This window comes from Amphibalanus amphitrite, unplaced genomic scaffold, assembly GCF_019059575.1.
Source record: "Amphibalanus amphitrite isolate SeventyFive unplaced genomic scaffold, NRLGWU_Aamphi_draft 000329F_arrow, whole genome shotgun sequence".
Taxonomy (NCBI): domain Eukaryota; kingdom Metazoa; phylum Arthropoda; class Thecostraca; order Balanomorpha; family Balanidae; genus Amphibalanus; species Amphibalanus amphitrite.
In genome coordinates, this window is record NW_024881824.1 from 191,436 (window position 1) to 217,855 (window position 26,420).

The following is a 26,420-nucleotide window of genomic DNA, read 5'->3' on the forward strand; positions in this document are numbered from 1 at the left end:
CTGAGGGGCCCCTGGTTACCTGAGTGGCCCCTGGTTATCTGAGGGGCCCCTGGTTATCTGAGGGGCCCCTGGTTATCTGAGGGGCCCCTGGTTATCTGAGGGGGCCTTGGTTGCCTGATTTGTCCCTGGTTATCTGAAGGACTCCTCGTTACCTGAGGGGCCCCTGGCTACGGGGCCCGGGGGCCCTGGTTATCTGAGGGCCCCATGGTTACCTGAGGGGCCCCTGGTTTCCTGGGGGCCGCTGCTTACTTGAGGGGCCCCTGATTACCGAAGGGGCCCCTGATTGCCTGAGACACAGACTTCTCTATATATATATATATATATATATATATATATATATATATATATATATATATATATATATATATATATATATATATATATATATATATATATATATATATATATATATATATATATATATATATATATATATATATATATATATATATATATATATAGAGAAGTCTGTGCCTGAGAGCCCTTGATTACCTGAGAGGCCCCTGGTTACCAGTGGGGCCTCTTGGTATATGAGGGCCCCTGGTTATCTGAGGGGCCCTTTGTTACCTGACGGGCTCCTAGTTATCTAAGGGGCCCCTAACTACCTGAGGGGCCCATGATCCCCTGGGTGAACCCTGACCAGTGATCTGAAGAAACCCTGGTCACCTGAAGGGCCCATGTTGGGCCCTTGTTGGGCCTATGTACCCGGGGAGTACCTGGTAATATGCAAGGTAATATGAAGGGCCGCTGCAGTCACATAAAGGCCCTTAGTTACCCGTGGAGCCCCTGGTATAACCGTCCTCTGGTTATCAGAGGGTCCCCTGCCCCCTGGTCACCTGGTGGGTCCCTGGTCAATTGAAAGACCCCTGGTCAATTGAAAGGCCCTGGTCATCTGAAAGGCCCCTGCTTACCTGAACGGCCCGTGATCACTCGGATTCAATGGTATGGCCAGGGGCGAGGGGGCACGTGTCCGTTATAGGGTTTAGGGTCCCCTCGGGCCCGAGAGGCCCTGCGGTGCCAATTGGCGGCAGAGGGCCCGCGCTGGCAACACTTTAACTGGAAAGGAGACCACAGGGCTTGTGAGAACACCCCATGGGCTCTTGTGTAGCCACACTTATCTCCAGAAGGGCCTCACGCCAGGTTCTGAGGGACCATGCCGGCCCTGAGGGCTCTTGCCGGCCAATAAGGGATCAGCTGTGAGGGCCCCATACCCGTTTGCTATGGCCCCACGGCCCACACCGGTGTTTCTGAGGGCCCTCACAACGGCGCCTGCGAGGGCCTCCACTGCCACCTCTAAGGGCCCCACACCAGTGCCTACTACTTCGGCTACTTCGGCGGCTCTGAGAGCCCCCACACCGGCGCCTCCGAGGGCCCTATGCAGCGCATCTAACGGTCACTTACCAGTGACTCTGAGGGCCTCTTACCGACCTCTGAGGGTCCCTTGCCGGCCTATGAAGGGCCACCAGTAACTCAGGGCCCCACACATGCCTAAGTGATGGCCCCCACCAATGTCTCTAAGCCCTAAGGCCCCCACAACAGCGCCTGTGAGGACCCCACGCCAGCGCATCTGGCGGCCTTTCACCGACACCTCTGAGGGACTAGCACAGGTGACTGTGAGGCGCTCGCTCGCTTCACTTCCTCATAAAATACCGTGCATTTTATGCATACTTCTCAAGCAAAAATTATATTTTTACCTGCCAATTATGCACATTTTCTCAGGGCTAAGACAGACAGACAGACAGACAGACAGACGGACAGAGGGGCCCGTCTGCAAGGGGGAACCGGACCCAATGTGCCCAATCTTCTCATCGAAAGGTTCTGGATACGCCCCTGCCTGGGTTGACAGCGGCATCCGGGTGACCCGTGGGCCCCTTTGAGAGCAGGCGGCCCCCTCCTGGGCGAAATCCTGGGTACGTGCCTGCCTGAGTGTCCCAAGAGAAACAACCTTCAGGGCCTCATCTAAAGTACTGGCCCAAGCATAAATAAAGTCAAACTGCGTCAAACTATCTTAAAATGCCATTTGATGGCCCTCATAGGCCCTCAGGGGGCATCATGGGCTTCTAGAGACGGGCGTGGGTTCGAGAGCGGCATAAGGTCGGCAGACTGACTCAAAGACTTCCAAGAGCCGGCGGGGGGATGCCTATGAGGCCAGCCATAGCATGGGTCTCCTGAGGCCATTATGGGGCCCGGAGGCCAGCGAGGTTCACTCTGTTGCCGGTGTGGGGCTTCCAGAGGCCAGAATGAGCCTTCAGAGGTCGGAGTGAGGCCAATGTGGACAACATAGGGCCATCAGAGTCTAGATCAGAGCTCAACCCGAGTCGGGCCCTTCAAAGTTAAGGGTATCAGCCCTCAACCAGCGCAAACCACTAAGAGATTGACATCTGCCCTTTGAAAAATGAAATGACAAAACATTTTGCTTTTGATAATCTTTAGTGGCCCCGGCGACGACCAAAGCAAAAAAAAAAAACTGTATGCCTACTGCTGAAATAAATCGTACACTACATACAGAGCTATCGATATCAATGGCTTTTTCACGTTTTTCTTCTCTCTTTTTTAGATTGCCGAGTGTGCCTAAAAAGGCTCCCTCATATGGGTGAAAAAGGCAAAGAACCGCACCTGGGCGTGAGTTAAGTACAACACTACTGGGGCCCCTAAGGTAAGGGTGGGGCCCCTTGAGCAGGTTTGGCCTCCCCTTTTCAAGATCCTGGATACGCCACTGTCTGTACTAATCTTTCACCTCCAGTCTCGTCACCGATAGCGGTTTTCAGTTCTGATAGTGTATGAAGTGAGTCTGTCAGTGAGGGAGCTCAGCGCCGACCGGTAGGACGTGTGTGTGTTGGAACGCCTGAGGATCGTACATCGAACGAATAGTGGTGAAAAACTTGAGCCGAGGATAAGGAACAGTGATGAAATTTTTAGCTGGGAACATGTGATAAAAGTGAAAATTAGCGCTGGGGAAAAGAGAGACTGATGAAATTTGCAGCTGAGGACAAACAAATGGTGATGACAGTCAACATGCTGGCAATCAGATAGTTATGAAAATAAGTGCATAAAGAAAGTGGTAAAAATTATCGCACGACGCCATTGAAAATAAAGGCATTGTCCACAAACAACAACAGAAAATGATGGAACCAATCGCCAAGGACAGTGAAAAGTAATGCAAATTAGAGCCGCAGACAGCTATTAGTGATGCAACTCAGAGCGATGGACATCAGACCAGGCCTCAGTGAACGTCCCTTCATGACCCGTAAGCGTTCCGTCGGTGGAGAAGATCGGGCTGATGTCTGCACCTCGAGCGGTCAGATTTCGATGACGTAAGCCGCGACCGAGCTGCCCGACCTCCACCGCCTGCGGGTGTGACCTGACCGAGACGGAGCACAGCGATGTCTGACCCAGGGAGGACGGCCAGTGGTGGCAGCGGTGAGGGTACGGCTACACCGCAGGACTCAGACGGGGCTCGGCTGATGGCAGCCTGCGGCGAACACATCGATCTGGTGGTGGACGCGTGGTTTGATTCCAATGACATAAGATACGAGCTTCAATCAATTAACAACATGATGGCCGAAAGGAAGGGCAATTACGGTGCCCTGTGGTACCGTCCTATCTACCTTGCTGTGCGATCCCGTTACGTCAAATGCCAATGTTCACCGTTTAACTCCATTCTGCTGAAGAACACAGTCACTTCCGGTAGCAGGGCAGAGAAGCTAGACACCAAACCGAGGCCACCAACTTATCAAGGCGGCTCAGATGCGGACATCATGTTTGAACTGGGTCCGGTAGACTGGGTGTTTCCCGACACTGCCAACGGCAGTTCAGCGGAGGATACCAATACAGGAGCGGCACCAACTGCCGATCTCGGGGGTCCGAACAGCGACCCGCCTCCTCGCCTGGTGATCACCGAGACAGAGAACCCCGGCTTCGTGCTGCTGTTGCAGGAGCGTAAAGACGACTGTCCTCACCAGGAGAGGGTCATCTTCAAAGCTGAGGACGTGACAAATTTTTTCAAGGAACACCAAAACGTAGGGCTAGCACCAAACGCCACAACAAAAGGTGTCAGCGGGCCTGCCCTAACCCATTCATCTTATCTGTCGTACAATATGGCGACCACCGACTATGACAGAGTGCCATGTCTGCACGTCGCAGTGTGGTTCATCTCTGACGAGTTTTTTACCCGTCACCGCCGCCACAACTGGCCACCAGAAGCCGTCAGGGACAATATCAGACAGTTCGGCCTACACCTGGTGCCGGTGGGTGCTCACGGGAGCAGCACTGAAAGGTTTGAGTTCAGGATATCCTTCTCAAGAGCGGAGATGTTACTCGCTTCCTTGCTAACTGATCGACAACGACATGCTGTCATTGCTTTCAAGCTGTGCAAAGCTCTCGTACCAAACGGCAAGATGGTGAAGTCCTACTATGCAAAGACAGCGATGCTGTGGCTATGCGAGCAAACACCAAAGGATGACTGGACGGTTGTCTCTCAGAGTGTCATCAAACTGCTGGACTTCCTGGAAGAGGCTATCGACACGGGAAACCTTCCGTGCTACTTCTGGAGCCAGCTGAACCTACTCCGGTTTACCAGTCAGGGTGACCGGGAGCTCATGAAGAAGGCTCTGCTAGACATCAGACAAAATCTGAGCATCCTTCTGGCACGTGAGTTGTGTGTGTATCAGCCTGGACTTCAGAAGATGCTGACACAGACGACCACGCAACTAACGGAGCGCCAGGTGCGTGTCTGTCTGGCTCGATGGAACATCCTATTTGGCGTAATAGGAAATCTTGAGTTTTATCTGGCGATGGACACTTCACCTGAGGGAGAAAGACTGCTGTCCGTCCTGGTACATTCCAAACAGTTTACTGCATCTACTGTATCTAGACTGTTGAGAACATTCAGTCACCAGTACATACTGCACAAGTACCTGTTCAAGGCGATGACTGTTGCTCCAGAGGACGTGACATTGCAGATCCACTTCACCCCCTTTGGCCATGGTTTCGCCTGGGACGCGGCTCCTCTGATAGAGCTACTCAATGGATGTGACATGCGATGCCTTCTGGGGGATCCTGACGCGGTGCGAGCCTGGCTGAGGCGTCAGCAACAGCTGCCGGAAGCTGAGCGGCCGGCCGGTCTGCCCGCGGACCTGAGGTCGCTGGGTGACCTCTGTGACCTGCTGTTCAACATTCCACTGCTGAGCCAGGCTCTCAGGGGAAGTGTACTGGACAAGTGGTCAGGACATGCAGTTAACAGTGAGCGCGCGATGGAATGACTCACACATTATCAGTTCAAGACATTTGAAGATATCATGAAAACATGTCTGAATGAAGCCTCATGTTGGAAGGATAAAGCGATTGACTTTCAAACCAAGGTCGGCATGGACTACCAGACGGCGCTGCGGACGGCCTGCCGTTTTGGTGTGGAGGTGCGGCGGTTCTGTGACGACCCGGAGACGGCCAGAGAGGATGAGAGGCGCAGACGCCGCCTGCCGGACCCCTGGGGGCTGCTGCTCTTTTGGCTGGGCAGGCCACTCTGAGGTGTGGACGGGAGAGGTGGTGTTATGCCACTCTGGGGTGTGGACGGGAGAGGTGGTGTTATGTTACTGGTGGTAGATCTACATAGAGGCGAGGGGAGATGGCTTACTTTTGACATATAGGCAAGGCATTGCTTTTAGAGATGCTAGGTACCTATAGATGAGGTTAAATGCGGCATGACAAATTTGTTTTCTCATCTTACGGAACATACAGGATTTGGGATTCTGAACATGATTATTGCTGACTTTTGTTGATATTATGCGAGTAGAAATGTCAGGAGAACATGATGTGTTCTTATTTAGCGATTGTAAATGCTTGCTGGCGACTTGTATTTTCCGCGATTCATTATGAGTTTTTACTTGTTTTCCCTTTATCAACTATAGACTATGATTATTGATGCATTCGTTTTTTTTTGTGTGTGTGTTTGATACACATTTACCTAGATGATTTGACACTCGTTCAGTGACTGAACCATGTGTAGACATATTGTGCGGGTGATGGAAGTAAGCGTAAGCGGGCAGGTGGCGCCCGAGCAGCGCTTATACGCTACCTGCCCACTGGTGGCGGGGACTTATCTTGTAGACTACTGTACCTCGTGAATCACATGATGGATGTGGTGCATTGCTTTGTGAGTTCAATGTGAAGAGTATAATACACTGAGTGGAACATGTGCTTTAGGAAAATAAGAAAAACAATCGTCGTTTTACTTAATACACTACATCTTAACCCGCGCACCGACTGGGGTCCGCGCCAACTTAGAACCGACGGGGGGGGGGCGGATGACCCTCACCCCCTGGAATCTCGAGAACGAAGCAAGATAGCGACGAGCGGTAAACGGCATGTGGTACGCACGGACAAGTTCTACAATTTTTACTGAGGTCATTTTCAGGTCAGGTCAAAGATGACGTCACAGGGGTCAAAAACGTTAAAATGGCGGCGCTACATATGAAGAGTTTTTCTCGAATAACTTTCGAAGTAGCCAAGCTAGGAACAAACTAATGGCGCCATCGTGATCCTCTCGTCAATCCGCATCGATTCATATATATGTTGACCTCGAAAGGTCAAGGTCAAAGGTTGCCCTCAGGTCACGTGTGACGTGACCTCGAGGTCATCATGCATATCATTTGAATTGCGCCCTGGATCTGGGCGTTTGAATCTGGGCGCCCTGGATCTGGGCATTTGAATCTGGGCGCATCGGGACGTCGCTCACCGCCTAGGCCTGGCGGTGGACGCGGCCTGCCCTGCGTGCGGCGAGCCGGACAGCGCAGCCCACCTGCTGACCGACTGTCCGGCCTATGAGGCTGACATAGGCCGGCCTGTCCGGCCTCGAGCGCACTGACACCTGGCGACCACTCCGAGAACTGCGCCTGCTCCGCTTGTCAACCAAGGCTCCTCCACTCCTAAAGGAAAACGATAGAAAAGTCAAGGTAGCGAAATGGCAGGTAAGATTTGTTATTGGAATCACGGCTCTTTTGGCACTTGCGAATTATGCTCAGTCAATTCCGTACAGCTGGAGCAACCTTTAAGACCCACACAGACAGAAGGCAATTTGATGCATTTAGACGGATTTATAACGTTCATCACCCGTTCCGTGCTTCTATCCTCAGGATACTGAAATCCTTCTCCTCCACGCCGCAACCCCCTCCGGGCTGGACAGGCAACTTTATCTCATGCGGGCTACTCCCTTGGAGCGGCACCGCTGCTCCTGAGGGAGCGCACCCCGTAGCCGGGTGCAGTGAGTACCTTGGGGCTGGGTGGCCTGTCCTCTGGACGGGTTCAGCCCCGGTGACTCACTAGGGTGCCTGCCCAGACCAATGTCTCCCCCTAATTCCTATCATCCTTCCGGCTCTGAAATGGTCTCGTCAGACCGAAAGGGCCTAACCCAACAAAACAAAAACAAAAACGTTCATCACTTTACTTTAAGGAATCATACTCACGAATATTCCACCCCTCCCCTTTGTAAAGGGTCTTTTTCATGAAAGATCTCCATCTCTTCGAAGCATCCATGAAAAAATCACAAGTTCTTATCGCTAGCTTCTGTCCTAAAGGGGTCGAATGCCCGAAAAGGATAAAATTTTCCACAAGTAAAAAATATCATCGTACGGCCGAGTAGGTAATTATAACGGAGATACAGATTCTCACTCGCCAAGGATGCCAATACTTCTCTGAGGTCATTTAATTGATTTTCATGGAAAATTGAGCGTTGGTGCGTTATGCTAACTACCGTACGATTTCGGTGAATTTATGTATCGCACTTAGCTTATCTTACGTCATGTGATAAAAACACTTCCTACAGAAGCTGCAAGTAAGCTATATGCAACATATCACGCAATTTCACAAAAACATCAAGAGTTATATAAGGTGCATTGCGTCAACAGATAAGCATCTTTACATAAGCTCCATGTAATTAGTCCCGATATACACTAATTCGTCTCACGCACGCTGTCAGAAGTTGAGCTCACCGGCTGTTTCTGCCGTCCAATCCCCTGGCGTCCTCTTCCGACGCTGCGCCCCTGATCGGCTCCGATTGGGCGTCACAGATCAGCGGCTGAAACCGGGCAGAGGTGAGCTGAAGGGTCGCGGCTCAGGGCGCCGAGATCAGTCGGAAGGACGCGGCTCAAGGCTCTCTGTTGTAAGAATATGCGGAAAAGTGCACCACACGCACGAGGGCTCACAGCGAAGTGATGACGAAGTAATGCGATCTTCGGAGAAATGTGTAACGATGTAGTTTTTCGGGCAGGCGCTGTTTGACCTCAAATGAGATATTATGACATCTTCATTGTTAGGACAAGATACATACACGAGGAAGTGACAAGCCATTAAGAAGTTAGATCGATAAAAACCTACAGCTGCTTGGGCCCTTAAATACCTGGTTGCCACAACAAATAAACCGTGAAAATTAAAGACCGAGGATATTCGGCATTTTCTACTCACCGTCAGAAGTTCGTCATAGCCCCCAGCAGCCACAGAGCCGACGCGACTCCGGCTCGACTTCAGTTCCATCGTGATGGCTACCAGGCACAGTTCAGGCACATGACTTTGCTACGGGTCGCTGTTGTTTGGTGCTACAGAGTAGCAGTTCATGATGCTAAATAGAGCGCTTACTAGCTATTGGCAGCAGAATATATAATGTGATCTTTCTTATTTTCCCTTAGCCATGAAAGCCCGCGCCACTTTTGAGTAATTCGGTCACAAACATGTGGCATTCTGCCATTGCCGTTTTCGTCGCTTTCTTCTTGATATCTTCGAGCGTGCTACGATACCAGACATATTTTCCGAAAAGAAGATGCCCGATCTTTGCGGTGGTCAAGCAGTACAAAATCCACACCCTACTTAGACTTGACAATCTTCAAAATGAACCATCGAAATGGGAAGGAATTTTAGGAAACTAGCATGGTCAACATAGCTTGTTTATTGATAATTGTATCAAACCATCAACTACTTAGCAGCATTTCCGCCACATGTAGACACGTCTATCGTCCGTGTTCTTTTCATTTTAAATATAACCGGCACAAAACAAACAGATCCAGTGTCGCGGCAACTACACCAAGACACTCGACGGAATGCAACACCGACTCTCCCCAACGCCGTCCCCTTTTTTCATCCAGCGGCAACACCCGACGCGTCTTTGGGAGCAGGGGCCGCTCTCTCCAATCCAACTTCATCCAATCGTCATACGCCCGTGACGCAGTCGCCTTTCCTATCCATCCCTTCAAACCAATCTACAAAGTACAAAACACGGTGCGGTAGCCACTCCAACCCATCTGACACTTAGCCCTGCCCCTCGCCTGTCACGGTCTCTCCCGACGGTGGTCCCACTCCGTCTCTCTGTGTATTCCGCAAGAGCGGAGTCGGTGATCAGAAGGTGCAGCGGGCGGTGTTACTTCAGCAGACTCCATTTCAGCTGCTCTCTGGCCGACTGAAGCACCTGCAGAACAGACGAGCCGTTACCACCAGCCATTGACAACCGGCGATACACGACGCAATAACGTAAAAATTGGCAGCTGATTAGATCTGCCTAAAAAAGCAGCAACAATTTTCTATTTTAATAGCCCGGCGCAAAAAAAAGAAGAAGAAGCATAAAACGCTTGCATTGGGCAAGTCGGTCGAGCGATGTGGAATGGCGACCTATTTTCCGAGAAGCATACAGCAGACTCTGAATCGGATTAAGGTTAGGCCGTTACAATATAAGTTATTCGTGTTTTTCATCGGATATGATGCATAACTTCTATTTTTCTCCGCAATTTTCTACGGACACTGTGGAAGCATGCATCTACGTGCCATGCAGTTCTTTTGCGACACTTGGTCATTATCTAGTTACTCCTCTCTAAACCTACTACTGTTTCTTCGCAAGAAAAGACGAAAAGAGAAAATGCACCGTAGCTCACAGTGCAAGAAAATTGGTTCTGAGTGAGCATGCATTTCATTCCTCCATACATAAGCCGAACGATTAAACATAAGTTAACTTAACTTGTCTTAGGTCTTTCGTGTGATTGGAGCCTCGCTCAATTTTTACTCAACCACATACGCTGAAATATCGCACTATATGCTCAGTGGAAACCGCAATCAACGACGAACGAAGCAGACAAGCTGCCACATGCTCCATGCACTAACCCATTTCCACCACCACCACTACCACCAGCACCAACGACACGCTTTGCCACACCACCTGAGCACAATCACACAGCAGGCACAGCACAACTTCACACTGTCCACAGGATTTCTCGGGCCCCCAGGTACGACCCTCCCCCGGCGGATTAACTCTCATCAGGCTGCGGTGTTAGGGACCTTGCTAGCGTCCGACGTTTAATCAGTAATACGTTGATACAGGGTTATCGTTACCCAGTGCTCGTTCTTTGAGACCGACAGGGATATAACGGAGCCTCTGATTCAACAGAATGAGAAGAAGTTGTCATAGCCTCCCGTTTCCCAACTGAGCACCATACTGGTATGGCACAGACCGCTAGCATGCAGTGTCGACTATACGTAAGCCTTAGCCGGCCAAACGGGCGCGTCCACAGCCGTGAAATGTCCCCAGATCACATTACAGGACCGGACAACCCAAAGTGCTCACTCAGTAGTCCAGTGTCAGTGAAAGTAGATGGCGCCATTACAGTGAACAGACCACCGCCGACCAGCCAAGGATACATAGCTGATGGGACAGCTCAAGGATATTAAAGCGACCCCATAATTTCCAAAGGGGCGACTCAATCACCCATAGTCCAGGGAACAGTCTGGCGTTAGGGAACCTGCAGCGTGGCCCTAGCAGTGCACCGTTTCCGCCTACCACCACCCACAGTCAGTCGCCCAGGCCAGTCGAGGACAGAGAGAACCCAACACTTACACTTCCTGTCAGACCAGAGACCCTAGCCTTCACCTGCGACACGTAGACATAGTCAGAGGTCAGCCACAGGAGGAGGTCAGCCCTCGGCACCAACAGTTCCCGATCACGACATAGAGGAGCTCAGCTTACAGGACTACTTTCTACGCATGCCCCAGAGCCACGAGCACGGAAACACAGACGTCCCCCATCAAGCCGATGATAGACGTTGTGATTCACAGGATCACACGATCACCAAGTCAATGTAGTCGAAGACGTAAGACCCACCCGGATAGAAAGGAAAAAAAACGTAAGATTCAGAATTTAAGTGATTCCACTAATATCAGCATCGTGTTCAAATTTGAGAGAAAAAAACCGCATCGAACATTATTGAAAGTTGAAACAAAGTCTTACAGTAGACGAAGAAAGGAAGTCTACACAAACTTGATAGAAAAACTTCCCTTAGTAGCCAAAAAAATAATATCAAATATGTGAACCACGCGATAGTTATAATAGCATATTTAGCCACAATATGACGATCAGAGGTAACTAGAATTATGTTCTGCAGTTCCATGATTGAAGAGAGCACACATTGATTTTATCACCAATTAACTACGATGCATTGGCATTCTGGCTCTGTTTGCACGATCGACATAAACATGCCCGTTTCCATCCCAGCACCAGACATGGACACAAAGTACAAACATTGATCTAGCTAGTCATATCCCGACACCACAGGTTAGCTACTACCGTACTAGACGTGCTACATTGAGACAGATGCTCCGCCTATCCCACAGCTGATTACTATGTCTATACGGATTACCGGGCCGAACGAGCTGGGACAGACAGAGAAGGCAGTGACAGAGACTGAGCCACGAATGGCGCACACAGGGCTTACCTGGGCCACCGTCTGTTCCCCGAGTGGGATATCGTCTGTACGGACCGCCACCCGCTGTAGTACCGCGCCCGAGTCGGCCTCCATGATGATACTAGCGGCACAGAAGTGGGGCACGCTCAGAGGTCAATGGTTACAGTACCAGGTAGGGCCACACGTCATAGGCTTATCGTAATCACCGTGTGAATAGCACGGTCACAAACCAGTCACGGGATGTACGGCAGAGTAATAGAGCTTACTAAGGGAAGTAAGGCAGAGTTATAGAGCTTACTAATCACCATCAAAGGTCCGCTAAAGCTCTATCAAAAAGTTGAACTACAATGGCCTAAATGGGTAGACGATCTTACAACTGTATTCAGAGACTTTCAGGTCCTTACCCGTTGTCACAAATCTCATCCATGGCCAGCATGACAACGTCAATGTTGTCCAGAAGTGCCCGCTTCTCAACGTTCTTCCTCAAAATCATGCTGACTGACTCATAGAGACAGTTCAGCACTGTCATCAAAATGAGCTGCAGACACAAGAAGCATTGTTTTAAGGGACAATGGGCAGGGTGCAACATTCGTCTCATAGATAGGTAGGAACCTAGTTTTTGCAGCCTAAGATTCCTAAAAATGGGAGACCAGGGACACAACCTCATGACATAAGGTGGAATCCCTCAGGCACGCCACACAGGAGTCTCATGGCAGGGTGGTCCACAGTTCATGGAACCGTGCCACAACTATTTTGGATCAGTAAATTGAATGGACTGTGTCCTCCAGGGTTGTCACTGAATTCAGGCAAAACTTTCACACCTAAATTATTCTGACAAGCTAGGATCATTAATCAGATGGTGGAGGTGAGGACCTTCTGGCAAGACTGTTCTTCTTGCTTATTAGTTTAGGCTCTTACCTCTTCATTGTTTATTAATGATTCCAAATGTGTCAAGCAAATTTCCCAAAAATGAAAAAATACGCAAAGTTATAATCAAGCAGTAAAAATAGTATCAAATGCATGTAACTTCAAAAAACAGGCCTAGTCAATTGTTAATCATATTCTTATAGACAACTCACCTCATTTTCCTGTGAGCTACCCATGACATAAAAGAAGAGGTCCACATTGCTCTTGTAGATGCAGGTCAGGCCATCCAGCATGATAATTTCGGCGCTCGCCCTATGCGTCTTGCTGAAGAGGTTCTTTTCAAAAGCCTTTTGCTCCTTTGCAGTAGGGAAGGTCTCCTTGTCATAGTACTTGGTGAGAATTCTGTTGCCATCATTGTCCAGGATGACCATGCCCTTCACACAGTACAATGATGGATCCTGAAAAAGAAAAAAAGAAAACTTGTTTTATTATGAAACTGCTTGAGATGCATTGCATCCCCTATCACTATCAGTCCTATTCAGGCATCCGCACCATTTGAAAAAAAAAAGAAAAAATGATGAAATTGGCATTCATATACAAATGTGTTGAAGCTATGCAGGCAGTTTTGCATTTTATATTTTGGTTTTGACGGTAGACTTAATTTGTTTCAACTCATTGTGATTGTCAGCATCGCACAGACTCACACCGACCGCAGCCTGAGCCAAACGCCCAGACCTCACCCTAGCTTGAGCTCTATATTTTGATGATAATTACCGGCATCCCGAGGCGCATCTTGCGAATGTTATAACGCTGTTGATTTAATATGCTTTTAACAAAATTCAATTTAGTTTTTTTTTGCACAGCAGCCAGCAGCACGAGCAGCGTCGCGGCGCCGCGATGTTTGTGTATGACTGTGTAGTCAGTTATGACGCAGCAGTGACATACCTGATATGACGCGTCATTAGTTGCAACTACTAATTTAAAAAATGTTGTGATGCTTCTGATATTTTACATTCTCTTTGAAAAATAATACTTACTTACTTACTTAAGTTGAACGGAATTTAGAGAGGCCAAAGGCCTGTAAACTACCGGTCCAGTCGAGCTTCTAGACGGATCATGTTAGGGCTCATAGGGCGTAGGTAGGTATATAAGGTATATAATAGATATATTTACCACATCATCAGGCGTATACGTGACTTTGGAGCATTCTTTCTGGTGATCAATAAAAAATGGTTACCTCTGTTACCTTTCAAAAGGTATCTTGCTTTATCATTTATGCATAGCACTGGTCTTCAGTTTCCTGTTAGCGCCCAAACTGCAGTTCTGTCAGTCCCCAACGCATTAGAAAATGTTCTTGTCTTGCTGAACACTATTGACCCGTACACTTTTTTCACCAACATTATTTGAAGCTTGTCTTTCATATAGGTCTTATTGTTTTTTTTTTATCTGTGAAGCTTTGAAATGAAATGAGGTGCCAAGTGCCAGCGTTGTATGATATGGATGAGGTCGAAGACCACTTGTGCAGCTATTGAGCGATCACTAATAAAAGCAAACTGTTGTGTGGTGTCGTGCTCGATTCAAGGTTGGAGCTCGACTTTCTGTATTGGTCTAAAATCTAAAAGTTATGTTGCTTTTCTCTCCTGTTTTTCATTTTTATACCTCTTGATAAAAGGATTATTCAAAACATCAGACAACTCGTGCTCGTTGAATAACTTCACGTGTTGATTCGTCAATATTCTTCGTTGAGCAGAAAACTGTTCTTCTTTACGCATACTGAACACAAATTCTGCGGCAAAATAAGCGGAGAAGGGGCGAAAGTTTTTTCCAGGCAGTCTTTTGCCTTTGCACAGAGGCCCAAAAAAATCATTTTGCTCAGAGATTTATCTGTGATTTGATTTTCTGTTGGGGTGAAGAATAAACATGCCTGTTACTTTGGATACCTATCTCCCCTCCGAGCAGGAGCTCACAGTTGAAGAGTTGAACATCGGCTACCCTGCCCTGAAAGCTGGGTCCTTCCATCTAGGAAAATATTGCGAAGCTCAACGAGATGTGAGTACCTACCTACTTAGATAAGTACCTATCAAAATATGAAAATTGAATTTCCATGCATGTATGATTGTTCTAGCCCAATGTGATTTTATTGTCTGCTTGTTATGGTATGGAAACAGTTCAGTCGGGGAAACTATGGTAAAATCTGTTATTTTTAGCAGTCTGCTATTTTTAGCAGAAATCTGCCAAAAATGGGTACGCATGTGACGTCATCGTACCCAAATATAGCAGATTTGGGTACGGCCCCATACAAAAGCAGATCTACACCCTAATTGAAGCAAATGTGCATCAAATGCCTGGCAGATTCATGATGAGAATAGTGCTGAGAGTGATCTCTGCTATTTTTGTTCAGATCCGACTATTTTCAAATTCATTATTTGAAAATAGTCGGATCTGAACAAAAATATCAGAGGAGATTCTCAGCACTATTCTAATCATGAATCTGCCAGGCATTTGATGCGCATTTGCTTCAATTAGGGTGCAGATCTGCTTTTGTATGGGGCCGTACCCAAATCTGCTATATTTGGGTACGATGATGTCACATGCGTACCCATTTTGGCAGATTTCTGCTAAAAATAGCAGACTGCTGAAAATAGCAGATTTTACCATAGTTTCCCCGACTGAGTTGCTTTTATGATTGCTGGCGGGTTTCAGGAAGCTTTTATTTTGGGACATTTGCCTCAATTGCAGTACCCAATATTCATGAATTGGTGAAGTTTTGCTTTCCTCACTTAGAAGGAGACATGAAAACATAATGGTTACTAGATATGTATTCATTCAGGGAGTGTGTTTGGAAATGAACAATATTTTGGAGCTCCTGCTCACTGCTAGAGCTTCGCGGAAAAAAAAACGAGCGTGCTGCCCGTCACGAGAGGAAGCCAATAATGATACCCAATTTTAAGGTCCTAGGTCATCGGTTGACCTTCCAGGTCAGGTCAATGACCCAAAAATCGGAAATATCGGAACCTGTTAGAAAGTCGTAAAGTGTGGCTGCTAATGGGTTTTCTGGGGTGCTGATCACGAATATCGTGTTAGTTTTGATCACAGATCTGAGATCATGACGTTAAGCGTTTAGAACAGGTCGGGTCAGGTCAGGTCAGGTCAACCGGTAGGGGTCATGACGGGTATTCGTAGTACCTGTCATCCGCCTCTGACAGCTTCGTAACATGTTACGAAGGCACTAAAACTACTTCGTAAATGTTCAAATAGCTGCTAATTTCGAATTCAGGTCCAAAAACTAACCTAGAAACATGTAAAACTCGAAAAAGTGAACCGAGGTCACCAAAGGTCAATGACCTGACCTGACCTTCAGGTGACCTTGACACCCACCCTAATGCATGGGAGCAACATCAAATTACATGTTTGAACGTTTGAAACCACGAAAAGCTTGCAAACGCGCGGCTAATGCGAGCCGACATACGCCGAATCGCGATTCCGGCCAAACATGGTCTCGGAAAAGAAGTCACAGGTCAAAGTTCATTTGGGTCAGGGTCATGAAATTTTAAGGGTAGGTGTAAAATTGATCAATGCGAGGGTGCTGAAAGTTTCGTTGCGATCGGCCGCTATTTACGCGAGTAATTTGCGAAAAAAAAATATTAGGGGTTTGCATGTTGCATCACCCCCCCCCCCCCCTGTGCCGGCGAGGGTTAAATTACGTATGAGACACAAACTGCTTTGCGTAAATAGCGAGGAGAGTAATGCTGTTCGAAAGGTGTACCTATATGTGCTTTTCTACGCAAGAATTGGATGCTTCCATTCGCCAGGTGCTGGAAAAGCACCCCCAGGGATTATGACAATTCTCCGCCCCTGACTATGAACATTCCCTTAACAAAGTCTTTAAGGGGCAATGCAGTCTTAAAAAGTCTACATATGGGGCTTTCCTTTCAATTCCATTTCACATTTTACTCCATGGTGTTTAGGACGCCCACAGTATCTCTTCTCATAGTGGTCTTGCCTGCAGTGATCCTGCACTAGTGACTCCTTGGTGGCAAGACGTAATAGAATCAGGCATCAGGATGGTCTGGATCACTCATATAAATTTGGTATTATGCCGTGTATGTTCAAATGATTGCTAAATTCGAAATCAGCTCCAAAAACTAGCCTATAAACATGTAAAACTCGAAAAAGTGAAAAAGTGAAAAATGTGAAAAAGTAGGTATTTTCTTTGTCGAGACGTCTGCTTCAATTGCTAAAATTTGAATAAGAACGTCATGTAATTTGTCTTAAAAAATTCAACTCGAAAAAATAACCCTAGGTCAGGGTCACAGCGGCACAGCCTGACCGAAAACGGTACTGTTGCATTTCAGCTAATCCCACCGTTGAACTGAACGCATCCAATATGCTTCCATCGATCTAGCATGTCTATCAAAAGTTATTTCTCGAAAAGCTGCTGATGAACTTTGCTAATCTGAGATAACCTCAGGGGTATCAGGTGGGGTTATGGATGCTTTCGATTTAACCCTCGCATGTGTAGGGGGGGTCGGATGGACCCCCCCCCATGGTTTTTCGCGAATAACTCGCGTAAAAAGCGGCCGATCGCGACGAAACTTTCAGTACCCTCGCATTGATCAATTTGACACCTACCCTGAAAATTTCATGACCCTGACCCAAATGACCTTTGACCTGTGACCTCTTTTCCGAAACCATGTTTGGCCGGAATCGCGATTTCGCGTATGTCGGCTCGCACTAGCCGCGTGTTTGCAAGCTTTTCGTGGTTTCAAACGTTCAAACATGTGATTTGATGTAACTCCCGTGTGTGTCAAGGTCACCTGAAGGTCAGGTCAGGTCATTGACCTTTGGTGACCTCGGGTGACCTCGGGTCACTTTTTCGTGTTTTACATGTTTCTAGGCTAGTTTTTTGGAGCTGAATTCGAATTTAGCAACCATTTGAACATTTACGAAGTAGTTTTGGTGACTTCGTAACATGTTACGAAGCTGTCAGAGGCGGTTGACACGTACTACGAATACCCGTCACGACGCCTACTGGTTGACCTGACCTGACCTGACCTGACCCGACCTGGTCTAAATGCTTCAAGACATCATCTGTGATCAAAACTTACACGATATTCGTGATCAGCACCCCGAAAAACCCCTTAGCAGCCACACTTTACGACTTTCTAACAGGTCCCGATTTTCCCGACTTTGGGTCATTGACCTGACCTGGAAGGTCAACCAATGACCTAGGACCTTAAAATTGGGTATCATCGGCTTCCTCTCGTCACGGGCAACACGCTCGTTTTTTTCCGCGAAGCTCTAGCTCGATCAGGGGCCAAACGGCAAGGGGGGGGGTCCAACCGACCCCCCCCCCCCCTACACATTAGAAGCTGGCAAACGCCGCACACATGCGAGGGTTAATTAATATTCAAAACTTACCCATAGCACAATATCCGTCCTTTGATGTTTTGTATATTGGGATGGCATACATCTTCATCATTATGAAACTTCTTCTTGCCACATTACACACTAGCACAGTCCACAGTACCTACTCACGTTTCCGTTTTTCTTGCAGGCGTTAATTTAGAGAATGAAGGTACCATGCACATGATAATTATAACCGTAACTATGAGAAGACACAATGCACTATTTTCGTGTGCATCTAAAAAACGCCTATCAATTTTGCAGCGCAGGCTCTGTATGCCTGTGGCTGGCCGGTGATACGTGACACTGCGATTACCTACCCTCTGTTTGGCTGGCCGGCGGCAGCCGCTATGCCTTCGTTCCTTCATCTCAGTCCGCCCGTCTGTCCGCTCATTCATCTCAGTCCGTCCGTCTGCCCGTATATCTGCACGTCCTGCGGGTGTCTCATAGTCAGCCCGTCTGTCTATCAGTCCGTCTGTCTGCACACCCGGCCGTTTGTCTCAGTCCGGCCGTCTGTCCGTCTGTCTGCACGTCCGGCCGTCTGTCTTCCCTTCCGTCCTTCCCTCACTCAGGCCGTCTCCGTATGTCTGCCCGTCCAGTCCGTCGCGCCGGCCTGGCCTGCACCGGTCTGCGCTACCCCCGGGTCTTTGGTGAGAACAGGACGGAAGCTGTGGCTGTCGGGTCTCCTTCCTGAAGTTCAGCTTCCGGCTTCGAATGTTTTATGTCAGTGGTTCTGGCGAGACGAATTCGGAGAGATCGACTTCATCTTGAAGCTGTGCTTAGCTTGCTGGTATAATGGAATGAACGTCAACGTCCGGCTGAATTTGGAGAATGTGTTAAGCATTTGATGTGATATTTTCCTGGCACCCTTTTAATTGCTCGCTGGGACCAAACATAGCTGTTGACTGTTATTTGATTGTCATTCTCAGTTGTTATTTTCTCCGTATTTTACCATTATAATTGCTGGTTATTTGTTACTTAATTTGCTCTCGAGGTAATCATTTCACTCAACCTTTTCTAACTAGATCACTGCAATTCGACCCTTGCCTAATGTCTATGCATCTTTTATATTGCATATTCTGCTCACCATGCGATAGCTTGAATTTCATCCATGACGCCTTGCCATGAATTCGTCTGCGATGGATCTCTCGTCCAGACTGTTTGTCTCCCCTAGCATTTTGCAGACGCTTGGTGAGTCGTTGTCCTTCATTGAGAACAGTTGAGGCAATTGCTACGAGTAGAGAGGCCGCAGGCTGTAACTCTCCCGGCGTGCTCACGGTCAGTGTTCATGCTTTCCTCATGGTCGGTGGTAGAAATAACAACCGCAAACTATATAGCACGGTGAGGTACTGCGCACTGGCCTCGCTTATTCGCTGCTGTCGTGCTTTGAACGAGCATACGCATTGTGTGATTTGCGTTATATCCTTTTTTATACAATCATTTGAATATTCAATCATGACACTGGCTCATTTCTGCACAGGAGCTTGTGAGTATACCTCCTCATAGTGTCGGCAACCAAAAAGTCAGCAATGCATGCCATTTTAAGACGCTATTTTGCGAAAAGCATTGCTATTTTTTAAAGTGCAAGACACCTTTAATGACTATACCTGGTATGCTAGTTAAGGTCCAAACGAGACATCTTCGGCTTACCTGTGCAGGTACAACTATTAATTTCGTTTTCTACGAACGGTCTGAGAGAATTAAGCAGTATTGATGGCTTGCGAAATTCTTCGGATTGTGCTCTTTTTAGCAACGCATTCAATACATAGAAAGTATCCCTTCCTGACGGCATTGCCATTTGCACTCATTTCGTACAAATGTTACCCTCCCGGCCGGCTACTGGTAGAAATGCTGGAACTAAACAGAACATTGCAAAGGCTTGATTATTGACCGTTACACAACTTTGGGTAGAATGCTCCCCTAGACCTTCTCCTATGATCTGTCCCTTGAATTACATCATTTAAAACATGAATCTGACTCATTTCAATGTGTCACGCGCTCGGCGCTGGTGACGTACTATGGCGTGATGATGAATATTTCCATTTATGGTATTATTTGCGTTGCAGGAAGTGACGCATAACGTCAAGTTTCCCTTCAGTGGTGATTCAGTAGAGTTAGATGACTCGACATCTTTGTAATGATTCATAAAGGTGTTCGTCACTTTTTGCGGTGGTGGTGGGAAGGGGGAGGGGGATGAAAACTTAGTTGTGTAATTTAAAACCTGTATTGAGAAAAATATGTACAAAGCGCCCGTTGAACAACGACCCAGCTATAAACGATACAAAACACCGAGCGACCCTAATCTAAGCTGTGTCCCGTCACCTCACTCGTGCTCGTGCTCCCAGTACTGGAGTTCCCGATCGACACTCATCAGACACTCGTGCTCCAAATTCAAGGTCACCATAGGTATCCGTATTCACTTTTTGCATCGGTCATGAGAACCAGTAAGTGTAGCAGTGTAGCACATGCTGATGTCTCCCCCTTTTCCAGATCTCTTGTGGTTCGTCTTAGCAACTCTTCATGTTCATAAGCGTGCAGAGTTTTGGTAAAACACACAAAAGTGAGCTTGATGATGAACATGATCTATTTTTTTTATCAAATTCCTTCTTGCTATATACAACAAAAGCACATACCTAGATTATCAGTGGACACGTGTCGCAATATGCTTGAACACATTATCTCGCAATATCAAAACGATGTTGGTTCCGGATGAAAATGAGATGGCGCTGACAAGCACACTTCAATAATGGCAGATGACAAATATCAAAATTCAAACATACGCACACAAAGCGTTCGGCAACACACAGTTGAGCCACTCGTATCACACACAAACAGGCACGTTAAAATATCACCATAGATAAGGTATCTACTGACACAACCGTCGTAATTTTGATTACGGTATTGCATGGACGGTTCCCGCTGGTTACAATATCCGAATATTGAACGATCCACTGTAAGACATCCCGACTAAAAGTCCGCTGAACTTTGAGTTGGCCATGACAGACTTAATCGATTTTGGCGGTGTATGTTGTCTAATATTTTGACGGTTGATGTGACTAGTGTGCGACCGCACAGCGGGGCAGCGGAATGAGACGTTCGAGCACCGGGTGCAGGCGATCCTCCAGGCGATCCTCGGTCCTTCATGGCAGTCTGACGAAGTCAGTCCAGAGCATCACCATCCCGGTCCCCTCGCGGGGCCGACGTCCTCTCCTGAAGCGCAGCGGTCGCAGAGGATGCGCGCGATTTGACGGCGGCGGTTGGCTGGTTAGCGAGCACAGCTGGTGGTTGTCACTGCTGACTTCTCAGACGGCCATCCCGAGCGCCGCAGAGGCGGCCAGCAGGATGGTCAGCGCCCCAGCGACAGCCGAAGAGGCGCCGCTGTCATCCCTGACCGTTTTCAGACACTCGAAGTCGTCCGAGTAGGAGAGGAGCCGGTACTGGTCCAGCGCCTTGTTGCCCTCCACGCACCTGCTGGAGCTGTACAGCGCTCCATAGACGTCCTCCAGCTGGAAGAGACCATCGCTGTGATCTTCGTCGTCATCCTTGAGATACTCCTCCTCTCCGGCGCTCACTAGTTCCTTGAGCTCCTCGCAGCGGCACGCGAAACGGTTGCCGTAGATGCGGTAGAGCGCCGAGTAGCTGTCCTTCTCGTCGGCTGGTGTCAGGAAGAGGCCGTAGCTGCCGTTAGCTGAGGCGCGCAGCGTGTTCTCGGCGAACGTGAAGGCAAACTCCTCGGAGCTCTCGCCGAAGCGCAGGTTCACCGGGTCCAGCCGGACAAACTCTGAGAACACGGACGCTCCGAGCCGCCCGACCTCGTTGCCCTTGACGGCGGCAGTGGTGAACTCGACGCGCAGCGGCGCCAGCAGGCTGCCGATGGTGTTGTTGACGATCTCGATCGTGTCCAGCGTCATCTCGACGTCCCACGAGTCCATTGACGAGATGGTGTTGCGCACGAGGGTCATGTTGTTGGAGTCGGTCGAGTGGGCGTTCGGGCGCGCGTTGATGCGAAGTGTGTCAACCTTCTTGATGGTGTTGTCGGTGACCGCGACGGAGAGCACGTCGCCGATGCTGATGCTGAGCGAGTCCAGCTTGCACTTGGACACGGTGACGTTGTCGGACTTGTCGACGAGGATCCTGACATCCTCGGCCACCGAGTCGCTGATGTGCATGTTCACCACGTCGGCACCGTCGGGCAGACCGTCGAGCGGCAGCGGGCCGGTGACGACCTCGGCGATGTTGAGCTCCTGCAGCTGCGTCACCTGGCTGAAGGCCTCCTCGTGGACCTGTAGATCGGCCACGCGCTGCACGGTCACCCGCCGCCGCGGGCCGCCCTCCGTGTACAGGGAGCTGGCCTGCAGCTCCAAACTGGCGATGTCGCTCAGCTCCAGGTCGACCAGCGAGATGGCGTTCGATAGGGCCTCCGAGACCAAGCTGACGTGGCTGCAGTTGTGCACCCGCAGACTCCGGGTGCGGTCCGACAGGTACGCCTCGCTCCTTGCTCCCAGCATCAGATGCTGAAATATAAGTTAAGAGTTAGTTTGGGAAAGTGAAGACCTTGCGGGTAACAAGTCAATGTGGGTGCATTATGGGAGAGATATGCCGCATCTACATAGGTGTGATGTTTCACAAGAGGGGTGCATGGAACAGCATGAATGTCGAGCAGTACGGTGTGCTAAGAAACCGGTTTCCATTGGCCAAAAGTAGAACGACCGTTGCACTTGCGTTCAAACGAGAGCGGCATGTGATCAGAATTGGACTGGAGCGCGGGTGTTTCGGCTCTCTGGACAACCGCCGTCGAGTCTGCAACTGGCGTGAAAGTTGCACAACTCGCCGAGCCAAGGCCATTCACTGTTTGTACTAAAACCTGTTTTACATTTGAACTGAATCTCTCGTTGATACTGTTTCTCGCCCTGAACATCTGCGAGCGAGCGAGGGTTTTTTGAGCACCGACATAGCGAAAACTAAGTCCACCTCAATGGTGTAACTGCGGCGATTCGGTTAACGGTTCGTTTCGTACGGTCGTTTGCCGGCGGTGAGCTGGGCCGTTGTCCGGCTGCCACGTCCGCCATACTGCGCAGCTGGCCGCTGGGCGTTGTCTCTAGGCTCTGACTACTCACCTCATTGCTGCCGCCGGTGCTGCAGTCGCAGGTGACCATCTCCAGTCCGTCCAGGTCCTCACAGGAACACTCGCTGCGGCTGCACACAAACTGGATCGGCCGCGTCCCGGCGCTGGCCTGGGGCGCGGCGGCCGCCATCGCTGCCGCCGCGCAGAGAACGAGCACGATCCCAGCCGGCCTCATAGTGTATTTCCTCTTCACAAGCTTCTCTGGATGTCCACACACTGACTGCTCACCAAGCGCGTTGCGAGCTTGCGGCTGTCGCAGGAGGTATAACGGCTGCGACCGCGGGCACCAGCTTTATGACAGCTGCGTCGCCGAGCTGCGCTCCCTGGAACAGACTGTGGTCGTGATTCAGCCGCGCAGTGGCGGCCCGCTCCGGCCGTGACGTCACTCCTCGGACGGCCGGCGGGCGTGCAGCGCGCGGCACGTTCCAGAAAAGCGCCGAGACCAGAGAGATAGCGAGCGTCCGGCACGGTCGCAGTGCCACACAGCCGGCTAACTGCCCCGGCGTGGTGCCAACGAGGCCGGGCCGCCCAGCGTCGTGCCACGAGACGGGCCTGGTTCAAATATCGATTGATGGTGTGCCCTTGAAGCCTGCCATCCTGTGTCAGTTGGCCGCTCCCTCCGCCCTGCGGCGGCCGGCCACGTAGTACCGGTCCTGGAAAGTGTGACGTCATCCAGGTGTGGCGTCACAGGTATGAGGCCTTCAGGTGTGACGTCGGACCGGATTCGACCAACCAGACGTCGTGTTAGTGGAAACGAATTTCACTGGATGCTTCCATAGTCTATGACGGCATAGTTTGACGTCACACACCTTTGCGGGTCGGTTAGCGAATAATTGGGCACTGCCGGTGATTGTGACGTCACACCGGGGCGGTTTGAATCGTCCAGTGACGGCGGTTGCGTCACCGCCCAGTCACCGACAGCGCGCCTCAGCCGAGTTCCTACGGAAGGAAGCGTCCGAGCCTCCTGCCGCTGAGGTGCCGCGGAAGGGGCTTTGGAGGGGCAGATGACACATCCATACCGCTGTGTCACTGTCGCTGACTGGACGTCATGTGAGGCCAATCAGTGATGTGATTCATTACAGGGCCTGGAGCCCCTGAGCCATGAGTCAGCCACCAGTGCTGGTACATGGAAACAGCGTGGCTGGCGGAAGGAAGGAAACGAATTAGGAAGTGACGATTTTAAACAGAATCTGAGTCTCTTTTCACTGATATGGTGGTGACTGGTAAGCGGTGACGGAACTGGACAATGGACATATATGGAGAAGTAGAGTATCGGGGATTTTTTACTTACTGCGAGCATCCCCAGCTATCGGACGTGACTAAGACACGATCATGCAAGACATGCTAGCTCATAGGTCGGTTGCAAGCACTGTGCGGTGTGCCTGTAGCACGTTTACCGAGTGCTTTAGCCTTTAATAGCTGGTGCTAATTATGTGGTTTTATGTGCTCGTCTGACGCCTCCACGTTTCACGCGCGTCCTGGGTATCTGTTGATGTAGATATCGTCCACGCAAATGTTTAAATTACGGCCCTAATTTGTTAAACACTCGCTTTACGGTGGACTTGCAGCGCTATGTCCCGGCGGACCCGTTGTCTATGGCAACCGTCCCACTCCCGCCCTCGCCTCACCTTGGCGAGCTCTATGGACATCAGGGCTGGCCGCTGCCGCGAGAGGCGAGGGCTGTGCAGCTGAAATGGTCGTGTCGTGTGGCCAACGACTCGTGATGGTCCCCTGCCAAGGTCAGGCCGTGGCGTGGTGACGTCAGATACTGGGAAACGCCCATCCCCGCTGGCAAGACAGAGGCGTTTTGGATACTGCCTTGGCTGGTGTGGTTCTCTGAGGCAGGCTGGTGGGAAGATTGGCTTGGAATCACAGGTCACAGTGATACTTATTTACATTACCGATTGCCGCCGAATTCACCAGCCTACCTCTGCTACCTACCCGATATATTCTTTATACCCTCATCTGTCCCACTTATCTGCACTCTTCCATGTTTCCTTTCTCCTTCCCTTTATCTCTTTTTTTTCTCACTCTCTCTCTTTTCTTTATTTCTTTTAGCTCATATATTTGCTCTGCTCTCCATACTCTGTCATTTCATTCTCTCCGTCGGCTCTCCTCTGCTTCTATCATGTTTGTAGAATGACGCTGAAGAGACTTCCAGTCTTCTCCTAGTGCGCAATATTGGTATTGCACTATGCACTATGCAGTGTGATTTGCAAAAACAATGCCTGCGCACATAAACTGGCCCGTCGTAGAGCGCTCTGACATTTCGTCATTTCTGTTGTGTATTCCGTCAAGGAAAAAAGGAACATGGTTAAGTCCCTATTCTGGCCCTATCTTCTTTCGTTGAAGCAATTCCTTGCCAACCCTTTGTCGCTGGGGACTCACTCTTTGTTTGCTGCTGAATAAAAACATTACGCAAGCAAGCTACCCTACCTTGCCCCGAACTGAGTCATGCCGAGAGGAGAGTTCTACTGTCCCGCATTCCATTGCAACTCACTCGAGTTGCGCCGGAGCGACCTCGGTGCCGACCGCATGGAGTGTGCTGTGAACTCGTGACGTCACGGCTCTCCCCGCGCTGTTTCCCTGGCACCACTGGCCTCGCAGAGCTCAGTGTTACAGAGGGCGCCAGCAGGCCGGTGCGGTGGTGCGCCCTGCCTGCCATCTAGTGGTGCGGTACCGTACTGGTGCCTCCGGCGAGCATTATCGGCGTGGCTGAAAGTTGAAACTGTATTTGTGTAGGCATCGATCAATGACAAATGCAAAGGCTTAAAATAATTTTTTAGAGGCTGCCGTTGACTGAATCGGCTCATTTGGTAGCTTCAATGTGTTTAATTATAGGTGTCTGGTGAACATCATAAGTCATAACTGATGAATTGATGAACGATTGAAAATATTATTGAATAGAACGAATTGATATTGTGCAGCAGCCAATTTTATAACATATGTAAAATCTAATCAGCTGTCGTACTGACGTATAGGATTCAGCTAGCTTTACTGCCCAGCCTCATGCATTTTAAATCGTTATTCCCAATCCAAGATGTGCAATTTAGAGAAAATTTGTGGTTTTTAATTCTGTGTTTCCATTTAAATGAAGCAGACAGCAATGAATCTGGCTCTTGCATGAAACTGGCCAGACTTATTAACATTAAACTATCGAATATGCTGCTTTAATGTGATTGTGAAATTATCGGGCTGTAAATATGTTCTCTGGCAAAATTGTCCCGTCATTCTCATACAGGGTGTCTCAAAAGTTCGCTTACAGGTACCAGCCATGCTTTTTTTGTCAATAATTCTGAATCAACATGAAA

The 26,420-nt window shown here is 49.2% G+C and overlaps 3 protein-coding genes across 5 annotated transcripts in view; 1 reads left to right on the forward strand and 2 right to left on the reverse strand.

Moving 5' to 3' along the window:
* Positions 1 to 8,919: 8,919 nt before the first annotated feature.
* Positions 8,920 to 14,227, reverse strand: LOC122388642 (coatomer subunit zeta-1-like). Of its 3 annotated transcripts, XM_043379867.1 has the most exons (6): positions 13,353 to 13,481; positions 12,791 to 13,036; positions 12,116 to 12,249; positions 11,742 to 11,832; positions 10,868 to 10,900; positions 8,920 to 9,451 (listed from the first exon to the last, which is right to left on the reverse strand). In XM_043379867.1, the coding sequence occupies exons 1-6, from the start codon at positions 13,368 to 13,370 to the stop codon at positions 9,404 to 9,406; spliced, it is 570 nt and encodes a 189-aa protein (XP_043235802.1). In that variant the 5' UTR covers positions 13,371 to 13,481; the 3' UTR covers positions 8,920 to 9,403. The 3 variants fall into 3 exon arrangements, with proteins under 3 accessions (XP_043235802.1, XP_043235804.1, XP_043235803.1); XM_043379869.1 differs by lacking the exons at positions 10,868 to 10,900; positions 13,353 to 13,481 and adding an exon at positions 13,825 to 14,227; XM_043379868.1 differs by lacking the exon at positions 10,868 to 10,900 and having other exon boundaries at positions 13,353 to 13,489.
* Positions 14,228 to 14,357: 130 nt separating this feature from the next.
* Positions 14,358 to 26,420, forward strand: part of LOC122388643 (NADH dehydrogenase [ubiquinone] 1 alpha subcomplex subunit 8-like) — a 91,156-nt gene continuing 79,093 nt past the window's right edge. The window contains exon 1 of the mRNA XM_043379871.1: positions 14,358 to 14,627. Coding sequence (XP_043235806.1) covers positions 14,499 to 14,627 — 129 coding nt within the window. The 5' untranslated portion in view covers positions 14,358 to 14,498. The remainder of the gene's footprint in view (positions 14,628 to 26,420) is intronic.
* Positions 20,193 to 23,730, reverse strand: LOC122388641. The gene is made up of 2 exons (XM_043379866.1): positions 23,102 to 23,730; positions 20,193 to 22,498 (listed from the first exon to the last, which is right to left on the reverse strand). The coding sequence occupies exons 1-2, from the start codon at positions 23,282 to 23,284 to the stop codon at positions 21,287 to 21,289; spliced, it is 1,395 nt and encodes a 464-aa protein (XP_043235801.1). The 5' UTR covers positions 23,285 to 23,730; the 3' UTR covers positions 20,193 to 21,286.

What these genes read in the sequence shown, in the direction of transcription:
- LOC122388642 (XM_043379867.1), bottom strand. An exon ending in GGGAACAGACGGTGGCCCAG is followed by an intron (nt 10,901 to 11,741) that starts GTAAGCCCTGTG and finishes TACGTGTCGCAG; the next exon opens with GTGAAGGCTAGGGTCTCTGG. An exon ending in TCTCTGGTCTGACAGGAAGT is followed by an intron (nt 9,452 to 10,867) that starts GTAAGTGTTGGG and finishes TCTGTTCTGCAG; the next exon opens with GTGCTTCAGTCGGCCAGAGA.
- LOC122388641 (XM_043379866.1), bottom strand. Translation starts at nt 23,284, where the DNA reads ATGAGGCCGGCTGGGATCGTGCTCGTTCTCTGCGCGGCGGCAGCGATG. An exon ending in GCACCGGCGGCAGCAATGAG is followed by an intron (nt 22,499 to 23,101) that starts GTGAGTAGTCAG and finishes CTTATATTTCAG; the next exon opens with CATCTGATGCTGGGAGCAAG.